Here is a 23,881-nt window from a genome sequence, read left to right as displayed (position 1 = left end):
TGACTAAAAAACAAAAAATAATAATAATAATAATAATAACAATAAATAAGCTAAAAATAACATATTCTTCTAGCTCAGCAAGAGTTATTTCAGTATGGACTCGTTAATTATCTTGCCTCCAGGTGCTCGAAGCTTTAACTTTTCCAAAAACATGAAACATACAAAATATTATCTTGATTTACTTTCATGTAACTGTTTTTATTCCACAGATATCTATACAATTGAAGAAGCATTATATTCTCGACAGCATTACATTTTATTTTGTTTAGTTATCTGATATTGTGGTCGGAATGTTATAGTATTTGGCTAAATAGAAAAAGACGCAGTACCTCTTCAAACTTTAACGTGTTTTTCTCACATTCTAAACTTTAGACAACGCGATAGTACCGTATGGTTTAAAAAATATAGATAAGTAAAGGACAGTGTCTAGCTTATTTTCAAATAGTACTTAAATTGTATAAAATAACAGATACCTTAAATAAATAGAGTATTTTTGAAAACTATCATCCGGGACTATGTTAATGCGAATACTACAATGCTGTTTCCCGTTTCCCGCTTCGTAAAACAAAAGATAAAATGAAAGTTATTTTAGGATCCTAGAGTTATATTTAGGTCAATATTACAAAGAGGAAGAAATGCTATAGCAAATACGCACCCTCGGCGTGTTTGTATTATGTTGAAGGTGTTTGATAAAATCTAAAGTCTATATCAGCTTGAACAACGAATGTGAAAACCACAATGCATGAAATTCGTCATAAGATGGTCCTGAGGGGGATGGGGTTGCTGATCCTATTTCCCGCCCATTCAAAAAAATTAATTTCCCAGCGTCCGGTAACTGAACCCCGAAAAAACATTTTCCCATTCCCACTTTTTTTCTGTTTTTCCCTTACAGTAACCTAAATCCCAGCGAGCTTCCATTCTAACCCTTCAAGACCTTGTCATAACATCTAATGGAAATTTAAACGTTTTCGCTCAAGCACGAATGAGGCTGCGATCAAATGAGGTATTTTTTTCGATTAGAACTACTAACTGTGCAGCACACAAACTGGAAACTGTCTCGAGGTAAATTTTAATTGTTGCTATGCACAACCAAACCCGAATCCGATGATTTGGCATTAGATGATTCGTTCGTGGGATTTTATTTGGACGCACGCAACGTATTTAAACCAATCGCTATGCTAATTAAACGAAACAAACTTAATTTTTTTTTCCTTTTTTTCCAGTACGTCTCACACGAAAGCTGATCTAGAATGAATCATGATAACCACACGACCCTATAATTGCAAACTTACAGCAGTGTATTTAAAAAAATCATGCGTAACAGGCTAACCGCAATCGCTTTAAAAAGAAACAACTTCCTTGCTTTTTTGTTGTGGCCACAAAAACTCTGGGAATATGCCTCAGGTTTAAAAAAAGAAAAATCATAAACTAAAATAGGAATATTTATTGAAAAATACGCAGAAATCTGTGTTTGGTAATTTGCCTGTTGATCTCGGAGCAGGTTATGATCAATTAGAACAGGTGCATATGTAAATGAGAGTGAATGGTGGACCTCATCGTCTATAGACTCATAACAAAACCACACGACTGTCCGATCTATTTTTACTAGTCTTGAATATGACGCAGTTGAATATGAATACATTAGAAGCAATTCAGGAAATTGTGATGTTCAATTAATTCAAAACCTTTTTTGCCCTGAAAAAAAAAAAAAAAAAAAAAAGTGAACTTTCTTCTGAATTCCACCGACTCAAAAGTAGATAATAAATAGTGATGGGGAAACGCATTCATCCGTCTATTCATTACTGAATTTGCTCCGTTTGTTCTTTCTTCCTATTTCTAGCTTCTATTGGAAAGGACAAGTCATTCACATGACATCAACCACTCATGTTTTATACGCGATATTACGTTATTAATTCTGTAGGTTTTTCGAAATCTCTTTCCGTTTTATTCCAGCTGTCTTTGCTACCCTTCGAACGTCAACGAGATTAACGGATGACTCGTTTTTCCGCATTTGAATATATCCAGGTTGACGTGGTTAGCTTTGATGTCACGTGAATCGTTTGTGTAATAAATCGCTAGTTGTGAAAGGGGAGAAATAAACGCTTTCGCTTTAGTCCGGGGAAGATTAACAACAAGAAATAACACTTCAATGTGAAAACATTGGTAAATAAGGAACAAAAACCCTAGGGTGTCTGAGCACACTTTGAAAAAAAAAAACACGAATTGTCACACTCAATTCTATCCATTATTTGTTTATATTATGATTTATAATAAACATTAATGGCTTAGTTTTACAAATTTTCGAATAAACCAACAGCTAGTTATTACATACTAGTTATACACCGCAAAACAAATCTTCGTATGTTGAATTAAACCTTTGTTAAAACCTACTAAACTTTAAATTATTTTCTGAGGCGGTCCATAGACTCTCATACACCCGGCGTCTGTGTTTGCATCATTGGCGTATAGGATTGAGACATTCATGACTTTCGCATTGTAATTTGGTCTTCAAACGTTTCCGCGCATGCGTTTCCGCGTATTCTTTCATGGCTTTTTTAATCCATGCAGTTACTCTTAATTGAATATCTTTGAGCGCGTCAAATCACAAAATTGAGAGCCTTGAGTTCATCGATTTGATCTTTCAAAAAAAAGATCCAAAGGTTTAGTCCAGAAGCGCAGCGGTTTGCCACGAACCCAAATCCATCGTAAGTTTACCATGACCGTTGCGTATTTTCCTTATGTACTGTTCCTAAATTTCACATAACGAGGGGTTGATATCCGTTGCGCCGGCAGATTGATAGGATTTGTCACTTGACGGCCATGCATATACGATTTGACAAAGCTTAAAAAACAGGGGAAATTCTTAGCCTTTGGCTCAATGAGAAGCTTAATATAGTTTGTTATATAATACATTATAAGACTTGTGTCACTTGACGGCCATGCATACGCAATTTGACAAAGCTGTGTTGATTTTTCATTCAGCTGAGTACGCATTCGTTTTGGTGGGGAAGTTGACTTAGTTTCTTGGCCACAGCCTTTGAGAAGTATGTCATTGTTCCATAGCGACCACTAGGAGCTGTATCGTAGAAGTATCGACAAATTCCACCTGCACCTCCACAACTGATACGTTCATGAGGAGGACGGGCACAGCACACTGTTGAATCTCCATGTATGGCAGCCTAAAAAAAGACAGAAATTTAGATCGTTGTAAGAATTGATTGAATTCTGCGGTGAGGGAGGGAGAGGGGAGGAGTTTGCTTCACTACCCGTTGACTTGCTTACCTGTTCTCTAAGGTAAATCTGATATCCTTCATATACCAAGTCATCCACATCAACAGTATCCCATAAAGGTTGGTTAGGGTAGCTCTCAACAACGAGCGCAAGTACCATCATGGCCTCGACGATCAGTTGACGATACTCGGGCTCGGGTATTCGGTTCAGGGCTCCTTCCACACACAGAGCGAACTTGATTTCTCTGGCAGTCATCTGAATAAAAGTAAAAAACAGTTGCATAGCATCATATACTAGGTGCAAATCAACCTCTAGCCTCAAATACAGGAAATAAATGCGCGTCTATAGATATTGCAATAGAAATATCTATACTTACTTCACGGACCATGGCAGATGGAAGCGCGTGTTTGTAGATAGTGATCCAATGACACTAAAAACAAAAAAAAAAAATACATTACCAATAAAAAAATCGTAACAGGTCGGTGGGGACTTTAGTGGTCGCTAAATGGAGGTTGGTCGCTTAATTTGGTGTGAAATCTCACATAAAAGTGCTTGAAACGTGAACAATTTTATTTCTTGCTGCAACGCAACGTACCAAATCATAAATCCTTTCCTCGTTTGAACGTACCTTTTCTAAGACCTTCCATACGTTAGGATAAAAGGCTTCAGGGACTCTATTGAGTGCTCCATCAAGGCATCTTCTCCTGACCCAGTTCCCTACTCGATCACCATCGTGGTGTGTCTCGACCTCGTGTTGTTCTGGTCCTTTAGGTTCTTCAGTTTCTTGTGGCGCCAATGGTTGTAAATCGGTTTTTTCAAACTGTCGCGTCAGTCCACGACGACCACCACTTAAAGTCTAAAGAACAGAAAATTTGCTTTTAGGTCGTACATAGACTAAGAAGCAAACTTAGATGCTGGACTCGCAGCTTAATTTAAATTCAAGGTCAAAATGAAAGCATTAATTTATTGTGTGATTCGATATTATGTAAGGCAAAAGTAAAGTTTCTGTGATAGTCATGTGGATATGGTTTCTAAAGATAACAAGGAATATGCAGTCCAAAACTAATACGAATCTTTGAGATTATCTTCTCAAGTCTTTTCCGCCTGACAAGATGTTTTTCATTCAACTTCAAGTTCCCCTCCAATATTGACCCCCCCCCCCACTATCTCTGAGCCCCCTGGTAAAGCAAGAGACAATAGTTACGGTATACATGCATGATTAACTGAGTACTCGATAAGTACAGCTCACAGCCCCCCACCCCCTCCCCCACTATCTCTGTGCCCCCTGGTACAACAAGAGACAATAGTTATACATGCATGATTAACTGAGTACACGATAAGTACAGCTCACTACTCTCGTCGATACGGTTGTTAGACAATGTCAACGTTTATAAAAGATAAAATTTCTAAGAATCAGATTTTATGCTCATAACAAACTTAGACTGGAAGTGGGTACGAGAAGCTAAAATTAGGTATAAAAAGTTCGAACGAGGATGCAACGCATAGGAGTAAAGAATGATACCACTAGAAATTTCTTATTAGTCGGTATTAATTAAACCATGATTACACGGTCAAGGAAAGGTTAGAGTGTTAGTTACACTTGATGACGAACAAACGATAACGTCTGCTGAGCTTTTACGTTTACGAGAAATCTTAGTTTTTTGACAACCACTGAAAAACTTGCAAGTACAGAAAATGAATTCACCTTTTCGGCGCTAACTTGGATTGTGTTACGGTCACCAAACGTTCGGACATTGTTCTCGGATTCCCATACAAATTCACTGAATTTAAAGAGAAAATTTAGGTACAAATTTCTTTTGGTAGCTCTCTTAACAGCAGTAAGAAAAGCTTCAATCTGAGCTAGAAAAATGATCTTTACTTGTATTTAGAGAATTAACTAAACGAACCAAGTAAATAGTTCATTTAAAGTCGGTACATTTGTACGGAAATTCAAGAACGATGTCCGAACGTTTTGGTGACAGTAACACAACCTAAAACAATTTATACTCCGTGACGGCTAGCGCCGAAAAGGTGAAATTGTGAAGATCGTCTGATCGAAGGAGGCAAACTGCGCATGCGTAGGCATCAGGTATACACCTTGACCTACCATAGAAGGTTTAGACTCAGCAGTCATTTTCTGTGGGAAAGAATATCGTCAAGATCATCGTCAATATACAGTTGGGAATAAAATATAGTCTTGTATTGGTTTTGTCTCGTCAACTAGCTACAGTAGCCCTGACTCAGAAAGATAACGCCTGTCAATGCAATCATCTTTCTTTTTTGAATTAGAAACAAAACGTGAAAGGAAAATATGAAAAGAATAAATTGAAATTATCACTCATTAACTCCATAATATCTAGATATGGCCATCACGTCATTATTAGTAAAACTGAACGTTACCTTGATGGCGTCTGAAAGTTTTCTCATGCCAACTCTCTTTGGAAGATCGATATTGATGATTGACAGCTGCTTCTCTGAAATATTGCGCACTGATCCTGAAAGGTAGTTCATATTGATTGACATTAAAACTTTTAGCTTACATCGCTACCATCGTCCGCACCCCAATAAGCCTGAAGCGAGATGACGTTTTACCCCCGACTCTATACCATAAGAGTTTTTAAAATTCCTTTCATATTAAAATTTTTGATTCCTTAGAGAATACAGGAACAATAGTCATAATTAAAGAACAAAAGCAATGTGAAAAGGAATATGGTCTAGAGACGGGGGTCAAACGTCATCTCGCTTCAGGCTTATTCAAACTAGTTGGGAAAGTCAGTTACAAAGGTCTTGAAGAAGAAACAATTTGCCGACAATTTTGCAGTTCGTGTAGGTGTAACCCTGGTGGGATTCATGAATTCAAAACTAGAACCAGTAATAAATGAAAGTGTGTTGTCATTATCAGTCATTATGTGTTTGTCTCATATTCGTTCTCAGAACCAGTAATCTTACCATCACTGATGCCAAACTCTTTTCCACTCAGGATGTGGTAGAGCAGTGTCTTCATTTCAAAAGGGCTGAGGTTCATGAAGTACTCAGCGGCATCTTCACCTGAGCGAAAGAAAGATCTTCAGATAAAATGTCAACAGATTTTTAAGTCATTGGACAATAAAGTGAACAAAGGTACCGCAATCGCTATTTTCTGATTTCTGACCAAGTGTCATTCCCTTGAGTATTATTATTTTTGTTTACTAGTAATGCTTGAAAGCGAGAGGGGGAAATCACGAAGGGGTGATTCAGTGCTATATCCTCTTGCTGCATCAAAACCTCCATTACAAGACCATCTTTTAGCGGTCAACCTCCATTTTACGGGTATCAACAATTCCCCAAAGGTGGCCGCTGACCAGAAGTTTAACTGTAGAATGATGGTATAGTACCTGTGCAATCGAGAGATCTTGCTAGTTCAGCTACCATGACTTCAATAATAAGACCCACTCTCAACCTAAGCATTTCACTGAACAGCTTTGGGTCTGATTTTACAAAAATTGCAAGATACACTAGTAGTTCCTAGAAAAACAAAGACAAGACTATCATCACAAGAGAACATGAACTAAGAGAAGGAATCCCCGTGCCCCATCATGTGCACACTTTGATGCTATTTTTAGAATCTATTCTAAAAATATCATCCAATGATATCGTTTATTTGATCGTTTGATTTTTTGCACGCGCATAGTACGCGCAGCGCTCTCTTGTGCTTTTCTTATGTTCAAATGCTGTTCGAATGTTCAAATCTACCCTCAAGATGACGATGTAGGTCGAAAGCTTTGGAAAATAAATGTAAAAATACTCCAGAAAGTTGAACAAATTACTACTTCAATTTCCTGTCGTATTTGCTAAGCTTTCGACGTGCAGATTCATATTCAGGGCAGAGTCGAAATAACGGAAAAACCCCAAAAACGTAAGCAAACATCGTAGAGCGCGCGCAGTAAATGCGCGTGCAGAAAAGCAAATGGTTTAAAAATAGCATCAAACTGTGCAAATGATGGTTACAAGGCTATATAGGGGGAATTCCTTCTCTTAGTTCATTTTCTCTTGATCATCATGTATCAACTGTAGGTTTGGTAATTTCCGTGGTTCTGGAGGCATCAGAAAGATGTGAGCAACCCTCTATAGACCCCTTCCAGCCCATAGCCACTCAATCAGAAGACAACACAATATTTTCAACTCATGAAAGTAAAATTTTATTATCGTTGAATGGTGTCCTTCAGTAGCATTATTTAAGTCCTAGTTGATTTCAAATGGGGGTTAACATGACCAATAGAGCTGTGCGAGCTACATACCTGTGTCAATACTCCTGTACTCATGTCTTCACCAAAAACTTTGTAAATGAGGTTTTTCAAATCAGTGGAAGGTAAGGGCCTGTTAAGGTATAACAAAAATCAACCGTAATTCACAATTCAAACTGGTTAGAGCTGTTCTCCGAGGTCATACATGTTCTATATAGCAGCTGCCAGAGGCGCCTTCACATGCTTTCAGTTCGACCCTTTTGAGCTGCGCCACTGCTGTACTTGCGGTGGTGATTAGTGATGACAAGTATACAGAAATATACTATCAACTCATGGCAAGGCAAGATTGCGCCATTACAAAATGAAGAAACCAATGGAGGAAAGGTAATAAAAAGCATTCCTACCTGGTAATGACCTCTTCTTGGCCATCCTGGGGTATTCCTATTGTTATTTGTTTCTGATGAACTAGTAAATCTGTACAACACTGCAACAACAATAAATAATAATGTTAAAATAGGTGTAACATTACTTGGATAACATTGCTAATAGAAGAGGATGTTGCATATCAACAATAACAGCGATGGTCTTTTAAAATGGTATGCTAATGGTAGTGATGAAAGTGATGAAAGTGATGGTAGTAAATGCACTGACAGTGATGACAGTGAAGGCAAGTATGCAATTGGCAACGAAGATGATGGTGATGACGGTGATTATAGTGACGGAGAAACCATTTAGCATAATAATAATAATGATTTGTGAATTGATATAGCACCTTTTCTATATGAATATAATCAAAGGCGCTTTACATTGAGCATGATGGTAATAAGAAATTTTAAACTAACCGGTCCAAGCAGCAAGTTCTTAAATGGTACACATCATTTTTTTAGAACTAGTTGATCAAGATCTAAAAACTAATAAGAACTGACATGTACCATTTGAGAACTGGCTGCTCAGACCAGTCGGTTAGACTTAATGGAAAGTTCCCAAATAATGATGTTAGTGATGGCAATAGTAATGATGTTGATGGTGACAATAATGTATCTATTTATGAAGAGCTTTCCATACATACATCAGCTAAGTCTTCAACTTCTTTATGCAATAATCCAGCAGTGTGCCTCACCAGAGACCACAGCTTGACTTCACATGCCTTTGAACCAAACAAATATATTCCTTCTTCAGCAAACTCATTCTAGTCCCACCCACAGAGATTACTGTAGATCAAATGATGCCAAACCTACTTTTTCATAAAGTTCCAGTAACAACTTTTGTACTGTGGCTCCTCTATCCCCGAATAAATTGGTATCAAAGTCTGGACCCCTGAGAAAATAAGGTCAAATAATTACAACAATTTTTAGACACTTATAGACAGATCAAAAAAATTCAAATGCATAAAGGAATAAACATTAAGTTGGTTTTTTTTTGCATACTTTGTGTTATACAGGAAGTGTAAAATGTCTGCTTGATCATTGATATTCACAGCCTCCTCTAGTTTCTGGATGTACTGCTTGGACTCCAGGTCAAGTGACATTGTCCGAGATCTTGCCGGGGACCAACCATTTGCTACTCTTTCTTCAAATGTTTCTTTTTTGGCTGCAAGAAAAAAGAACTAGTTAAATAGCTGTGAGGAATATTTGAGAGATGCTGTGAAACCCCATTGATAAAGATGGGAGTACTATTGCTTTCCCAGTCTCTTTACAATGGTATTCCCTCCTATTCTCTCCAACAGTGGCATAGTGAAAGGGATGGGAGGGTCACCCCACAAAGTTTTAGCTAACCCCATTGTTCATGAAGTTTTAGCCATTGTGACAAAGTAGGTTTTGGTGGACGTCAATCAATGTGTTTCCAAGACATTCCATAGGTACGTGCCCTTGAAAGCTTTGTGCTTTTCAACAATGCTGGGAAACACTTTGATTGACTGTCCACTAAAACTCTTTGCTATTATGTCTCGGAAAAAAAATTTCACGATTTCGCACATGATTGAGAAGCACTGTAATAATAATTTGAAGAAACATAAAATGCAAAAGAATTAATAAATTTGTTTACGTAATATATCATATACGTATAATGTAATTAATGATTTAAAAGAAAGAAAATAACTAAAATAGCCTGAGTATCAGGCCTTCTGGGGTGCTTGGGGGGGGGGGGGGGTTGGGCTTTCTGAGATGGACTGGGGAGAGGGGGAGAGAGAGGGGAAGGAATGCCTCCTCCTCCCCTCTCTCTCTCTTTCCCCCTCCGCCTCCCCCCCTCCCCTGAGAGAGCCTGATACTCAGGCTATAACTAAAAGAAAGAAAGAAAATCCTGAAGAACAGAACCATGCACAACAGCTCAAGTGTCCTCACTGTAAGAAAATGAAGGTTTTTAAGTGTTACATTATATGGTTAGTAATGTTAGTATGGTTATATTTTGTTAGGGTTAGCATCCTTAATCAAGTATTAATTTTTCTTTAATGTATACATTAAGCAAACAAATAAAATAAAATATGCTACTGATGATCAACACACACTTGTATACCTGGGGAGCACATGTGCTCTGTATCTGAATTTTTACTTGTAGTAGACCAACTGTATAAGTGAGCCCCTGTTGCCAATTGAAATGAGATACTGGATAATTATGATGATGATTGCATAAGCCAAACGTCAAGGTATGTATACTAGGTGTATGACAAGTACATGTACATTGGTGTATAGTGTATAATTACTATGAAAATGTCATAGATATGTATGCTGTACATGAGGGTTATATATAAGACTATATAAAATTATATGAATGAGTATAATATAACTTCTTCAAGTAAATATGTAAAAGACTTAAATTCGGCCCTGTCCCTGGACCAAACAGGTTAAAAACATGCCAGGGGTGCTTTAACTTTTAGATGTTTCATTAAAACTTCTGGAAACTTGTCAACTTTGTACCTATGAATTTGTTCTTTTTAATGTTATGGATTTTGACATTTTTGGTGGGGAAATGCCATCATTTCTATTATAATGTTATAAATGTATAATTTGTCTTCAACTTAATCTACATAATATTAAAATGTCAGCATCAGTTCTACACATTGGTGCTTATTTTGAAATTTTAATATTATATTATATTATGGTTTATGATTATTAATGAATGGTTTGTTACATACAACCCTCAAAAACAAACTCAACAGATTCAAGCTTTCAAGCAATGATTCATATCTCATTATACTGTTTATGTGTGAATTCAGAGCACAACTCTGTTCATTCAACAAAAATTAGGATTAAATTTTTTACCGTTTTTGAGAATTTCTGCCACACTTCTTCTTGCTGAATATATTTTAAGATAAAAACAAGATACTTAGATAACAATTCGCAAGTTTTTATCACTATAGCATTAGAATATTGGTTATGAAAGTGTTGGATCTATTGCTTAAGTGCCAACTCTAATATCTTTATCTTCAATTATAAATTATTTTAAATATATTATCATTTAAGACAGCTTATTAAGAGAAGTTAATAACATTAAATGAGCTTTATTTACTGAGGATAAAAGTTAGAGACTGCAACAGTTACAATAGAAGGAAATTTAGGGGTCTTTTGGCCCTTTTTTTGTGGGGGATGGGGGATGGGGGATGGTATTTTTTAATTTGTTTGATGTTATTAGTATTTTAATGCAAATGTAGTACTATTCAAGACTGAAAAGTTAACCAGCTTATAAAATGTTAAATAAACTTATATTTTACAACCACGACTCCCCATAGAGGGCTCTTCCATGAGGTTCCATCTACTACCACTACATTCTATATGTACAACATACATGACTCAACTCACATTTTGATTTTTGTGGAGGGAGGAAACCGGAGAACCCGGAGAAAACCCTTGTGGCAAGGAGAGAACAACACATCAAACAAACTCAACTCACATATGATCCAGCATAAGCCAAGGCTTGAACTGGGAGCACATCATCGAGAGGTGAGCGGTAAGCCACTACACCACCCATAATAACTAGGATGAAAATTGTATGAACTTACATGGTGCTCCCATAACCATATTGTCTTTGTCACAATAAATAGAGATGCTTCTGCTTCTCTTGATTGAACCAGAGACATCAGAAAATCTAGGTCCTTCTGGTGTGGAACTATTGAAGGAACGGGTCTAGAAAAACATGTCCATAGAGCTTGGTTAAGAGGAAGGCAGCTTTATTATCATTGCAAATTTTTAAATATAGGTGCTTCTAGTCCACACAATCCTTTTGCATCCATCTTATTTATGATTATTGTAGGTCCTGCAAATTCATATGTAGCCTGCATTATATATCCCACTCTATAGTGAGAAAGAAATCCATTTTCTTTGGAAAAGAGAATTTTTTAATTTATCATAGTTATAATTGTTATTTGGGTATAAAATACCAATATTTCACAAACCAATTCTTACCCTATCTCGAGACTGGCTTCGTCTCAAAAAGTCTTTTGACATTGAAGGATTTCTTTGCAGGCTTTTGATGTCTAAAAACAGTTGGAAGATCAGGGGGAAAATCAACAGTTGCATAGGGTTTCTTTTTCACTTAATTTAGTACTTTAAATTACCTATTTCTCTATAGTCTCTTGCAAAATGAAGTGTTGTTATACAGGATGTACTCATAAAATCTTGCAGGTATCCCAAACGTACCCTAGCCACGTATAAGAAAAATTGACTGTTTTATTAGAAATAAAAAGGAAAAACAGAACAGATAGAAAAAAAAAGACATTTTTATTACATACCGTACTCCTGATAGGTAGCCTCCTTGGAGTCTCACAATAAGCTTTGCCATACAGGATGTCGTCGATAGCTCTTCTGTTATGAGTATTAAGAAGACAAGGAATGTTGAGTTGTACAAATCAAGCTGTTATTCATATCATGTACTATTTTATTACGATAAATCATTTTTCAGATGAAAACAGGATGAATGGATGATAAGATAAATGAATGGTTCTATAAATGAAAAAATGGAGGAAATGGGACAAGAGAGATGCAAGAAAAATGGGATCAATAGATTGGATGGGAAAAATGGGAAATGTGATAGCAATTGATGGAAGTGATGAATGGAATGGGTGGGATAAACTGATTACTAACTGTAATAGGATGGGATGGGATGGTTAGGATGAAGAATGAATGGAGGAAAAACCACAAATGGATGAGACGTGCTACTTAAAAGGAAAGAAGAAAGATAAATTGAATACTTAAAATGTATTTACCCATCATAGAGTTTGTAATAATCAGTGTTAGTGTAGGTCTTCCAAGCAATCTCCAATTTGCACCTAGGTATCCCACTAGAGATTTCAGCCTGTCCACCAGGAATTCATTGTCCAAACACAGATAAAACTGGTGGTAGTCCAAGAACTGGAATTGAGAATGTAAAATGAAACACTTATTCTACTGTGCTTTTCCTACTATGCAGAAACATCTTACAGCATTTGTTTTTAACTTACAGTAGCATTTCATGATAAATATTTTTTACCATATAAACAATATCTATACAACCATTACAGGGAAGGATTGGCATTTTAAGAGCTTCAAACATGCTTCAAACAAGATGCAAGATGAAACAACCCCTCAGATGTGGCTATTTTCATTAGTTAAAACAAGGCAAGACTTACTTGTGGAGTGAACACAAACAGACCATTTCCTACCCTGTACAAGGTACTTGAAGCAAGGGCACCAATGTTGTAGACTGTCCTTTGGTGATTAAAGCAAACAAACATCAACCAAAATCACCTTAGTTCTTTATTAATCTGCTAACAATACTATGTCAATATATTTACCAATACTTCAATAGTTATACAATCAATACCTTCCTTTCATATTCAGCTGAGAACATTTTCCTAAAGAAATATTAAATACAATAAATTACTAAATAAATTTTATGGGTTTAATTCACGATCTGGAATTGACCTTATATTTTTTATTGAGAATATGATTATTTGTTTAAACTGTATCCACATTCATGTATTTTATTTTGACCAACTGTTAAAATATTCTGTAAGGAATTACACATGAAATGGGAAAACATTATACCCAAGCTAAAGTGGTCAACATGTAATCAGGTGTAAATGTAATCTATGCTACAGACCTAATTTATTGAGTGGTGCAATGTTTTCCCATTTTGGGACAGGTCATTCCCTTGAGAAAAAAGTTTTGTTTGAGTTGTGTCCATATTCAGGCGTCTTAATGCAACAACCTTAAACATAGAAATGATACTCTGGGGAGTGTGGTCTGTAATGGGATAACATTGCTGCATCACAATGAATAAGGTCTCTTGCAACTGACTTTTTGTCATTACAGAAAGGTTCCAAGCAATACTATATTCAACTCACTAGATTTACAACTTAATATAATCATTTACTTTATACAGTATTCAAGTATATTTTAGCTTACCTAACTGTTGATATATCTGCCCTAGAACATGTGCAGGAAGGATCTGGATAGGTTGTACTTCTCTGATTAGCTGTACAGGTACTTCAAGCTCAACAAGGAGCTCACGGATTGCCTCATCTTCAGCTAAAAGTGCCACTAAAATGATATTTGAGTGAAAAAAAAGAAAGGTATAGAGGGTTTTACAAAGCCATGCTATGGGGCAAAATAACAGGAGCTTTTGTCCTTTGCAGAATGAATTCTCCTAGTATTCATATGTGCAAAGCTGGATGTCAAGATTCTCCAACGCTGATTCACTCATCTATTCATAACATTCTTTCACAGCTATTAACACTTTGATTATTATCAAACACTTGTTTGCATGTTGGATCTTACAGTACCTTGTACCACTACATCTGGACGATTCTCTGTAGAGTGTCGTCTATTTAGTGGATCCAGCTCCCCAAGAGCTATAAATTTCTGATAAAAAAAGGCATACATTCAGCTTTAGTTTAGTTATTTTTGATGTCAATAAAAAATTTATGACAATTATTATTATTATCTTTTTATTGATGTTACAATAGATATGCCTGCTTCGCACACTATTAACTTTCTGATGAAGGGTACCACAAGAGTAAATGAAATGTCATGCCTTATAAAGTTCAAACTTGTAAAAAAAGAGAATTGTCTAGGAATTTAGGGAAAAATTAAAAATTAAAAATTAAATAATAAATATGTAATGGGATTAAACAGTGGATTCTACAGGGTGGCTCTTCTTCCACTGGATTCAAATTGGAATTTAGAAGTTGATTTTTACTGAGTAAGAAAAACCCTCAAGCACAGGAGAAAACCCTCAAGCACAGAGAAAAACCCTCAAGCACAGGAGAAAACCAACAAGCAACTCTACTCACATACGACATCCAGCCCAGCAGGACTTGAACCCAGGTTGCATTAGTGAGAGGCGAGCGCTCTCACCCCTATGCCACCTGTGTTTCCAAAACTCCATTCTGATGATATTTTCTTACCTCTTGTAACAGGGATGCTACGATATACAGTGACTGGGACCACATGTGAGGAGCAAACTCACCACGTGTTCTTTCAACACTATGGGGATTAGCTTTTTCTTCTGCAACCTATTAAAATATACATGAATATAATATGACAATGCACTGCATACCGACTGAAAGCTGGAATTGATGCCTGTATGATGAGGAGTCTATTAACATTGCTGTCGGCTCGTTATTACCTTATCTTTTGGGACATAGTAGAGTTCAGGTACCAGGATGAGGCCTGATTCATCTTTGAATAACAACTCGTCAAGCAAAGCACTGTACTTCTTACTCTAAAAGGTAACAAAGAAAGTCTGTCATTGTTGGTAAAATTGATATCTCTTTTGATTTCCATGTTTTTCTTAACTTTGTTTTTCCTTTGAATTCATTTCTTTTCCTTTTCGTTCCTTTTCCTTGCTTTCCTTTCCACTCCCTTGATTTCCTTTGCTTTCCTTCAATTTCATTTTTTCCCTTCCTTTCTTTTGTTCATTCCTTCTTCCTCCATTTTTTTCTTTGTCTTTATTTTTACAAGGTTACAGTACCTTTCTAAACTTAGACATGATGATTAAACTTTATTTCAAAATTTATAACATATATTTCAAAATAGAAAGAAAAAAAATTCCAACAGGATCAAAAGTTTAACTCTTGTTACTTTCTTATTGTTATTGTATTTTTCAAAAAAATTCATAACATTTTGGCAAAGGAATGAAAATCCTAGATTAGCATTTAATCCTGGATTATGACTAATCGGCTTAAGAGAACATTCTTCTTAGCTCAAGGGACCTCTTTGTACTTGAATTAGGTATGAACATATAATTCTTTTAAATCTAAGTGTTTAGTCATTCGAGTGCTTTTGCACGGATTGGGGACATTCTTTCATTCACATTACTTAATTACTACATTAAATTAATGTCCTATGCACAAGGCACTTAATTCATATGTTTTAATGAGGAAGAAAACAGGAAAACCTGGAGAAAACCCTTGTTGCATTGGAGAGAACAACACATCAAACAAGCTCAACTTAAATACTAGTTTGGGGATGAACGGACTAAAAAGTAAGCCTCAATAAGACTATGACTAAGGTATCTAGACTAGAAAAGATTTCCCCATTAAAAAATGAATATAACATCCTGAAATTCATTAAAAAATCTAAATGGATAGGGGGGAGAAATGAATGGAAAAATGGAAAGAAAGAAAAATTAAAAACCATTAACATAATAATATCATGCTTAATCAGTATGTCATGAAAGGTTTCTATGTTACCATAGTGACAAAGTTCAACCTTTTCCATAGATTATTAATGAGTACCAGCCAGCTTATATAAAAGGCACATAATGCAATTACAATTATTATCAAATAAGCTAATAATTATTTGATAAAATCCCAACAGAATAACAGAATTTAAATGTTCTTAATATGAGTCCTCATCCATAAAAGGCACTTATTAAACTGTCATTTCATTTTCTATTGAAATGTAGAAAAAGAATATTGAAAGACAAATAAATTCATTGAAAAGAAGCAATTTTTGAATTAATTTTGACAGTTTGAAGACTCATTTATCTTCAAATGGATAGGTTTGACAAAGGATTTTAAGTTATCACAATTTTCTGCCATAACAACAAAGTTTTGGATTTAAAAAATATATAAATTATGTTTTTACTTGTTTGTAATTTATATATAATATAGATATACCAGTAATTAATTACAGGTGGCTGTAATACTGTCATACCAGGGGGTAAATACTTAAATAGATTTAATGAATTCTAATAAAAGCTCAAAAAATTTCAAAACTCCAATAATTACTCCAAGAAAAACAAAATCATAAGCTTTATGCAATGGATGTGCTAAATTGACCTTGGGAAAATAATTATAGTATAAAGATATTATTATTTACATAGAATAGGCTTTGATCATCAATGATATTCTCGTTTCAATTTTTTTAAATATTTTCAAAATGTTTTGGAGGAGAATTTAGAAATTCATCAATGGAAAGGGCTTAGATCCCACTTGCAACCAGTTCTAGTTAAGGTAATTAGCATATCATGGGAACCCTTAAACAAACAGAATTCTACTGTAGCTCAGGAGCATGTGCTCTTCAAGGTCAATCACTTGTGTTGGATTTGGGTAATAAGCTTTATACTATCAATACCCAGATACATGAGGAATTCAAAACTGTCAACTGAAGAGCTGTTTGCATAAAGATAAATGCCCATCAAGTAAAGTCACTTATAAAGTAGCCACTTATTTGACACTTGAGCTTCAGCTCATGAATATTGATGTATTCACATACCAGCAATGCTAAGCAATAATAAAAGATGCTTACAAGAAACCAAGCATAGGAGCACAGAGGTTGCTTTTCATAGCCAATGATTTGTGATGTCAAGTCTACAAGATTGTATGCTCTTAGTTCTGTGTGAAGTGCCCCATAAGAGCACAGTCAAAGCTGCCAATGAATAATAACAAACAAGATAAGATGATCCAGGTTTCACTACCAATCATACAAGTACAAGAAAGTTCGGAGAGCAGGCGCATGGCCTTAACTACCATCACCCCTACACACTTCTCTATATTCCAACTCAACAAGTTAGAAGAAATTTTCTCTTATCAAAAATGGCCGGATAAGACAAGGATTGATGTTATTGCAATGGAATGTAATTTACTGAAAGAAGATGTTGAGGCAAGTACAACTATCCTAGCTTGAATCAATAATTAAAATTACATAAAATTATTTTCTTTAAAAAATTACAGAACCATTTAACTTATCTGACAAGCATCACAGCTAACATTTTTCTAGGAATGTAAGGAATTTACCCTTAACTCACAAAACATGTGAAAACAAAGTTTAATTTAAAGGAAATAAAAATTTAATCATCTAAGTATGTTGCTATAAATGTACTTGTGAAACATAATACCATTCAGTATAGTAACGAAAAAATGTGTTACAGTATGTATGCAGCATGCAATATATAATGATACTGTATTAGTAGAGGCATTCATTAATATCCATAATCCAAATTTGTGCACAAACAACTAAGCATTTAACAGAGAAATGGGAATGGTTTAAAGAACCCTGAAAACCTTAACAAAATTATGTGTCATTTTATTAAATGTGAATGTAAAAATAATAGCAGACAACAACAACCTGTACCACTCTCTTATAGGATTTACAACATTTGTTTTTTATATATACAAATATATAGATAATTTATAAATAAATCTAAATAGTATAAAAACACAGTTATTTATAGTATATATACTAAGGCAGATAAATGAAAAGATGGTACAGGTTGTCTGTAATAACCACAAGACTAAGTAAAAACAGACAGCCAACAGACACTGTCCCCACAGACAATTCCAGTACCACTGCTTTCAAGCTCCTTATCATTTCACTATTTTGATTAAACAAAGAATTTAACAAAGAATATCAAGAATTGCATTGTTGCAGTTTTAGATTTAATAATATAATCAGGGATATTAATTACTTTATTTTAATTCTCTAACAGGATTGGTTTCTTGCCCGAAGAGTAGAGTGGATGAGAATAATTATGGAATTAGCAGCAAAGAATACGAAACAGGAATCAAACAAGTGAACATTATCCAGATATTAAGAAGAAGTTGAAGAGGAAGCTAAAGTTTTTATATTCTCTATCAAAAACTCATTAAGCTAAACATAAGGTCTATTTAGTTACCAAATGATCCAAATTATTTGTGACATAAGAAAGTTAAAAAGTTAAACCAGTGGGATAGAATGTAAAGAAAAGATAACTGCAGAAAATAGAGTCTACTGACAACAAACCTGTTCTGGTCGGTCCAGGTAAAGGCCATCTAGGATAAGATAAGTGTAAAAAAGTGGCCATTCACATTCAAGATGCTGAAATATCTCAAGCTCTGCAGGTTCATAGTGCAACCTGAATGGATCCTGAAAACAATTCAATGATGCACAGAAAAATTAGCTAATAATCATAATTGATGATGGTGGATAGAGATAATGATGGTTCCAATGATGACGATGAAAATTTTAGTACCCTTCACAGTTTCATGCACCATTTCGAAAGGTAACCGTGCCTGTGCATTGAAACGAGAATGGTGATGACCTTGCAATGATAGAGACCTTTTTTAATGCCTTGGTAAATTATCACGTCTAGTATTACAAGGTCACTGCCATTCTCAGTTCGATGCATGGTTATCTATCAAGATGGTGCAGGGAACTTTGAAGGAGACTATTTAAAAGATGCTACATGCTTGTAATTTATTATTTCAATTACCATGACAAGCAAGTTAGATCTAACATACCTCAACAGGTGTCTTATACCCATCTCTTAGAAATCTACAGAGGCCATATTTACCCTGTGAACAACAATACAGTGGACTGTGTCATTTAATATTGGTATTTATGTAAAAAAATAATCTTTAACAGATCAATTCTGGCCCAAGATTTTGAATTTAAGAGACTAGAAAAAGGAAGAGAAATATGTACATATACTCTTGGCTGGCAGCCAAGTTGGATAACATAACAAAAGAGAACTCTGGCATTCAGCAAGTTAATGGTGTCGCATGAAATCAAAACATTTTTGATGATAAACTAATTTGAACATCTCAGAACTTTACCTGCAGCTTGTCGATAATTTCATCTCTCGTTAAATCAACAATGTCCTTATCTTCTATTGCAAATGCTGGGAAGCTGATGACACTTAATAAAGAAGCAGCTGTTTCCTGTTATACAATTGCAGAATAAAAACTTGAGCCAAGATGGTGCTAAATCTTTCATTCTATTCTTTCACTCTTTCATTCCTACTGGCTAATGATAGCAAGGGAATATCCACTCCGCAATAGCCTTGAAAATTCATCCCTCCCTCTAATTTCTCATCCTCCCAACGGACAATTAAACTAACAATGGGTACAGAGTGAGAGTAATTAGTACCCTAGGACCTCCTGGACACACCCTTGGATAAGGGTAAAATTTATCAGAGACTAGTGAAACAGGAAGTAGTTTTTCTCAATAAGGTACCAATATATAATGCTAAACTCACTTTTGAATTAGATTCCCTTGGCAACATGGACTGTAGAACAGCCTGTAGGAAAAATAAATGAAATATATATATTTCAATACAAAATGAATTTGATATCCTTATTAACTTGAATTGTTACTTTTTTGAATTGTTACTTTGACTGATGGTACTGTAGGCAAAACAAAACCACCAAATCTGTAGATGTTAGGGATGTTTTGATCATGTAATTATGGGTAAGAAATATTCATTATTTTCATACATAGAAGACAAACCTTGCATTTCTGTATGTCATCAGGCAGAACATGAATGACAGATGCTTGGCTTCCTTCTGGACCAAAAAGATCCAACCCATTTAGAGACTCAAGTGCAGCCTAGAAAATATGATCAAAAAGTGTTCATAGCTGCATTCTTCCAAAACATTTTTCTTTAAATAAATTTTGTCTGAAAAAAATCATGGTGTAGATTCATCAAAAACTACAATCATTAACTTATTGACAGTACTTAGTTAGCATGAAGTCTGAATACCAGAGACATTTTTGAACGTAACCAAAAAGCATGAATCCAGTCAGTCTTCAGAGGGATTGATCCATAATGACATGGACGAATAATAATTAATATTATCAATTGCCCTTGCACCAATCCTACATTGCCTCCAAAATTATTATCTTACATACCTTAGCCATTCCGATTGAGCTTGCATTCAGTTCAGGCATACCATGATTCAGTTTATCTCCTCTTTCCCAAATCCCATAATCCTAAATAAAAAGGAGTACTGGTACATTAAAATGAATAAACTGTAGCTAATACACATGATTATTGATCAGTCAGAGGTTGAGGAAAAAACTGGGCAGTTGGCAAGTTGGCATTGCAGAACATTGTGGGGTTGTCTTAGTGGCATATTTCTAAGATAGCATGTATTTTGTCCCCTAAAACAGTTGCAAAATGCAATGCCATGTCAACTCTAGTCAGTTTTTTCATCAATATTGGAATGGTTAATATGCACCTTATGGTGAGAGATATTTAGGGTGCTTCCCATTAAATCGAACTGAGCAGTCCATGCGGCCAGCTCTCAAATGGTACATATTGTCAGTTCTTATTAGTTTTTATAACTCAGTCAACCATTTCTTTAGAACTGACGCATGCCATTTGATTTGAGAACTGGACGCTCGGACTGGTCAGTTCAACTGAATGGAAAGTGTCCTTAGATAAACACCTGACATACTTACTGGTATTGAATGGGCTTTTTCAATGTAAAACACAAGGTTCTGTATAAATGCCACTTCGTCTACAGTGAAAATTATCTGAATACCTAGTATTCAAACATAGAAACAAAGGAAACAAGTAATTTATCAGTTGTCAACAATCTTAAACAACATTCAATGTCCAAGCAAAAAGTGCTACAGTAATCTTTGACCATAGTCTCATTTGTGAATTGCTTTGAACGTAAATCATTTGCAACACTTGACTACAATGGAAAAACTTGACCAATACAAATGTTATAAAGGTTAAACCTGAATGTAAGCTGGTAGCACACAAATATTTATATCTGTAGACATCAAAAACAGTTGTATGAAAGACATTTACCAGAGGCAGTCATCTGTGCTAGCATGAGAAGGTAAAGTGACGTAGCATCAATTTGAAGGTGACCCCAGTCATGATCACTAACACAGGTTTCACCAGTTGCTGAAGAAAAAAGAAAACATTTACAATCAATTACACCCTACAATTCAATATAATGCTTTACTAAACAAACTAACTCAAAAGTTTCTATCATTCTCCTACATTTTATTAATAGAAAATTAATAAATTCAAAAACTACTGCACACTCTTACTCATGTCATATTTGGCATGGAGTGAGTCATTTCTGCCCTGAGTTGTCTTGAAACTCTCCACTTTATCGGCCTGTCTCATCATACATGACAACAAACCTCGCATCAGCTTAACCACAGCCTAAAAAGTAAACAGCAGATTGACTTTTCAAATAATAATAACATACTGGAAGACCCTTTTTGTTTGAAAGTATGTTGACCCTTCTTCTAGGTAAGGAATATTGTCCTGCAAACCAACACTTGTTGTCTTAAAATAAAAGAGTGAAAATTGGTGCTTTTTCATCCAACATCTGTAAATGGTTAGGTTTAATAATAGCAAGTCCTTTAGGCCTAGGGCTAACGTCGAACTTTCCATGCACCGAACTCATTAAAAACAATGGATATCAGGTGATAATGAGGCAGCATTCTTTGATGTAATTAAGTTAGGTGCATGGAAAGTTCGACGTTTGCCCTAGGTCTTAGAGATTCAGTATTAAATGGACTCTATAATGTGTAGCAGATATAATGGTTTCCCACATTTTACAATTTCCTGGACCTATGACCTACAAGTATTATCTTCTTGACAGTTAGTTTTGATTAAAAGGCTTTTACCTGAGTTAGTTCATAAGCTTTGGCACGATCTTCATCCATGTCAGCATTCTTGCGGTAGGCCAGTGCAAGAGCCCACACTGCAAGAATGCTATAGACATTGTCACGCACCCATGCATGTTTAGGATGCTTCCCTGAAAAGTGATCTTCACTGTTCCATTTTATACGTGGAGGTAGGAGACCAGTAACTGGGTCCTGAAAGAAAACACAAGTTGTTAGAAAGTAAGTCTTACATGGGGCTTACGAATGTGGGTTACACAAAAAAGTACACTCTGGGAATATCTTCGATTCAAAAAATGGCAAGCGCCTATCCAGGAATCTGAGAAAGTGGGGCTGGGGGAAAAGATATTTGGGGTTTCACTCATCTCACAGCTGACTAATTAATGACTAAAATGAAACCAGAGATGGTCTGGTAGAATGCTCCCAATAAAATTCTCAAAATTTAGTCTCCAAAAATTATATTTCCTGTGTTCCGGGGATATTTTGGAAGGAACAGGGATTAATGAATCCCAAAATAAAAGAAAGAGCAGTGTCCCCATTAGCCCCCTAACTTATGGATGGTATTTATGCAAAGATGCATGTTAATAATAGGAAAGATCCTTCTATAGTCATTTTCTGAGTTACCAGTATACAAGCAACTATATAGTAATTAAGAGAGCATAGATGAAACCTGTGCCTGCCATAACCATCATTTTGGTATAAGTTTATGTCCAAATGTTTTGAAAAGGAGATGATTGTGCCTAAGTGGGGTGCAACTTGTTTGTTTATGGTAAGAAATATATATGGACAAGAAAAGTAAATATAACAACTGCATACTATTTAAACTACATTTAACAGCAAATTTCTTTATTGTAAATACCTAGTTAATCAAGCATAATTTACATATGGTCAATTATATTTTGCAAAATGTTTATAAGATCAGCAGCAGCTTTAAACAATGCCTCTTTACAGAACTAAATATATGACGCCATTATTAATAACTGAGGAATAAATATAAGTAATTTAAGTTCGTCCAGTTAAACAGGAAACGAAATAATAATTTGATAATAATTTAAATGAAAACGTCTGAAATAATATAGCTTCCATCATAGGAAGCTTCTGCATGTCAAGTTAAACTTGACAGCATTTTTGCTCGTCCACCCTAAATTAAATAATAAAAAGCTTCGTTGCCTCCTACGAATTGTTTGTTATCTATTACAAGAAAAGTTTCTTTTATTCTCAAATAAAATTCCTTTTCTAATGCATATTTGTAAATACGATTTCGTCAACACTAGAGATACGTTTTGACACAGGAAAACTTTTAGCTGAGATGGGTCAAATATTCCCACTACCTCACCTGGAAATCTAGGATGGTACGGGTTACAAGATGATGATACCAGTCTAGGCGTACTATGGAGTTACTTCTCGTCCTCATCGCGGGATTTCCTTCGAAGGAAACCAATGGTTTAATGGACTAATAACAAAAACTATCGCCATTTTTTCTCTTCGTCCATCTTCTACTCATTGGCCGAGCAATCTAAAGCAGGAAACTGGTACCAGCTCATTATGCATAATCAATATCCCGGATGAGCATTCACGTTTTACTATTTCGCGCGCGCG

General features: G+C 35.4%; 2 protein-coding genes across 6 annotated transcripts; one reads left to right on the top strand and one right to left on the bottom strand.

The window, feature by feature from the left end:
* Nucleotides 1–2,236: 2,236 nt before the first annotated feature.
* LOC116288293 (phosphorylase b kinase regulatory subunit alpha, liver isoform) lies at nucleotides 2,237–23,833 on the bottom strand. 5 transcript variants are annotated; one of them, XM_031695057.2, is made up of 37 exons: nucleotides 23,619–23,833; nucleotides 22,286–22,477; nucleotides 21,698–21,815; nucleotides 21,450–21,548; nucleotides 21,092–21,174; nucleotides 20,540–20,620; nucleotides 20,138–20,236; nucleotides 19,887–19,928; nucleotides 19,465–19,569; nucleotides 19,150–19,203; nucleotides 18,653–18,775; nucleotides 15,054–15,149; nucleotides 14,833–14,940; nucleotides 14,209–14,287; nucleotides 13,832–13,966; nucleotides 13,248–13,278; nucleotides 13,054–13,132; nucleotides 12,652–12,796; nucleotides 12,178–12,250; nucleotides 12,004–12,086; nucleotides 11,852–11,922; nucleotides 11,449–11,572; nucleotides 10,712–10,744; nucleotides 9,966–10,031; nucleotides 8,882–9,044; nucleotides 8,693–8,771; nucleotides 8,524–8,601; nucleotides 7,859–7,938; nucleotides 7,509–7,587; nucleotides 6,606–6,735; nucleotides 6,181–6,279; nucleotides 5,632–5,726; nucleotides 5,339–5,368; nucleotides 3,860–4,087; nucleotides 3,608–3,661; nucleotides 3,283–3,486; nucleotides 2,237–3,179 (listed from the first exon to the last, which is right to left on the bottom strand). In XM_031695057.2, exons 1-37 carry the CDS (start codon nucleotides 23,694–23,696, stop codon nucleotides 2,979–2,981), a joined length of 3,717 nt encoding a protein of 1,238 aa, XP_031550917.1. In that variant the 5' UTR covers nucleotides 23,697–23,833; the 3' UTR covers nucleotides 2,237–2,978. The 5 variants fall into 5 exon arrangements, with proteins under 5 accessions (XP_031550917.1, XP_031550919.1, XP_031550920.1 ...); XM_031695059.2 differs by lacking the exon at nucleotides 10,712–10,744 and having other exon boundaries at nucleotides 23,619–23,827; XM_031695060.2 differs by lacking the exon at nucleotides 9,966–10,031 and having other exon boundaries at nucleotides 23,619–23,825.
* On the top strand, nucleotides 16,910–19,604 carry LOC148906206 (pituitary homeobox 2-like). Its single transcript, XM_089039099.1, has 2 exons — nucleotides 16,910–17,533; nucleotides 18,360–19,604. Exons 1-2 carry the CDS (start codon nucleotides 17,306–17,308, stop codon nucleotides 18,444–18,446), a joined length of 315 nt encoding a protein of 104 aa, XP_088895225.1. The 5' UTR covers nucleotides 16,910–17,305; the 3' UTR covers nucleotides 18,447–19,604.
* Nucleotides 23,834–23,881: the final 48 nt, after the last annotated feature.

The sequence above is a fragment of the Actinia tenebrosa genome, unplaced genomic scaffold (genome assembly GCF_029948245.1).
Source record: "Actinia tenebrosa isolate PJP-AT-01 unplaced genomic scaffold, QUT_ActTen_1.0 PGA_scaffold6__47_contigs__length_16458017, whole genome shotgun sequence".
NCBI classification, from domain to species: Eukaryota; Metazoa; Cnidaria; class Anthozoa; order Actiniaria; family Actiniidae; genus Actinia; species Actinia tenebrosa.
The sequence above is the reverse complement of the archived record's forward strand: the minus strand, read 5'-3'. Positions and strand labels throughout refer to the sequence as shown.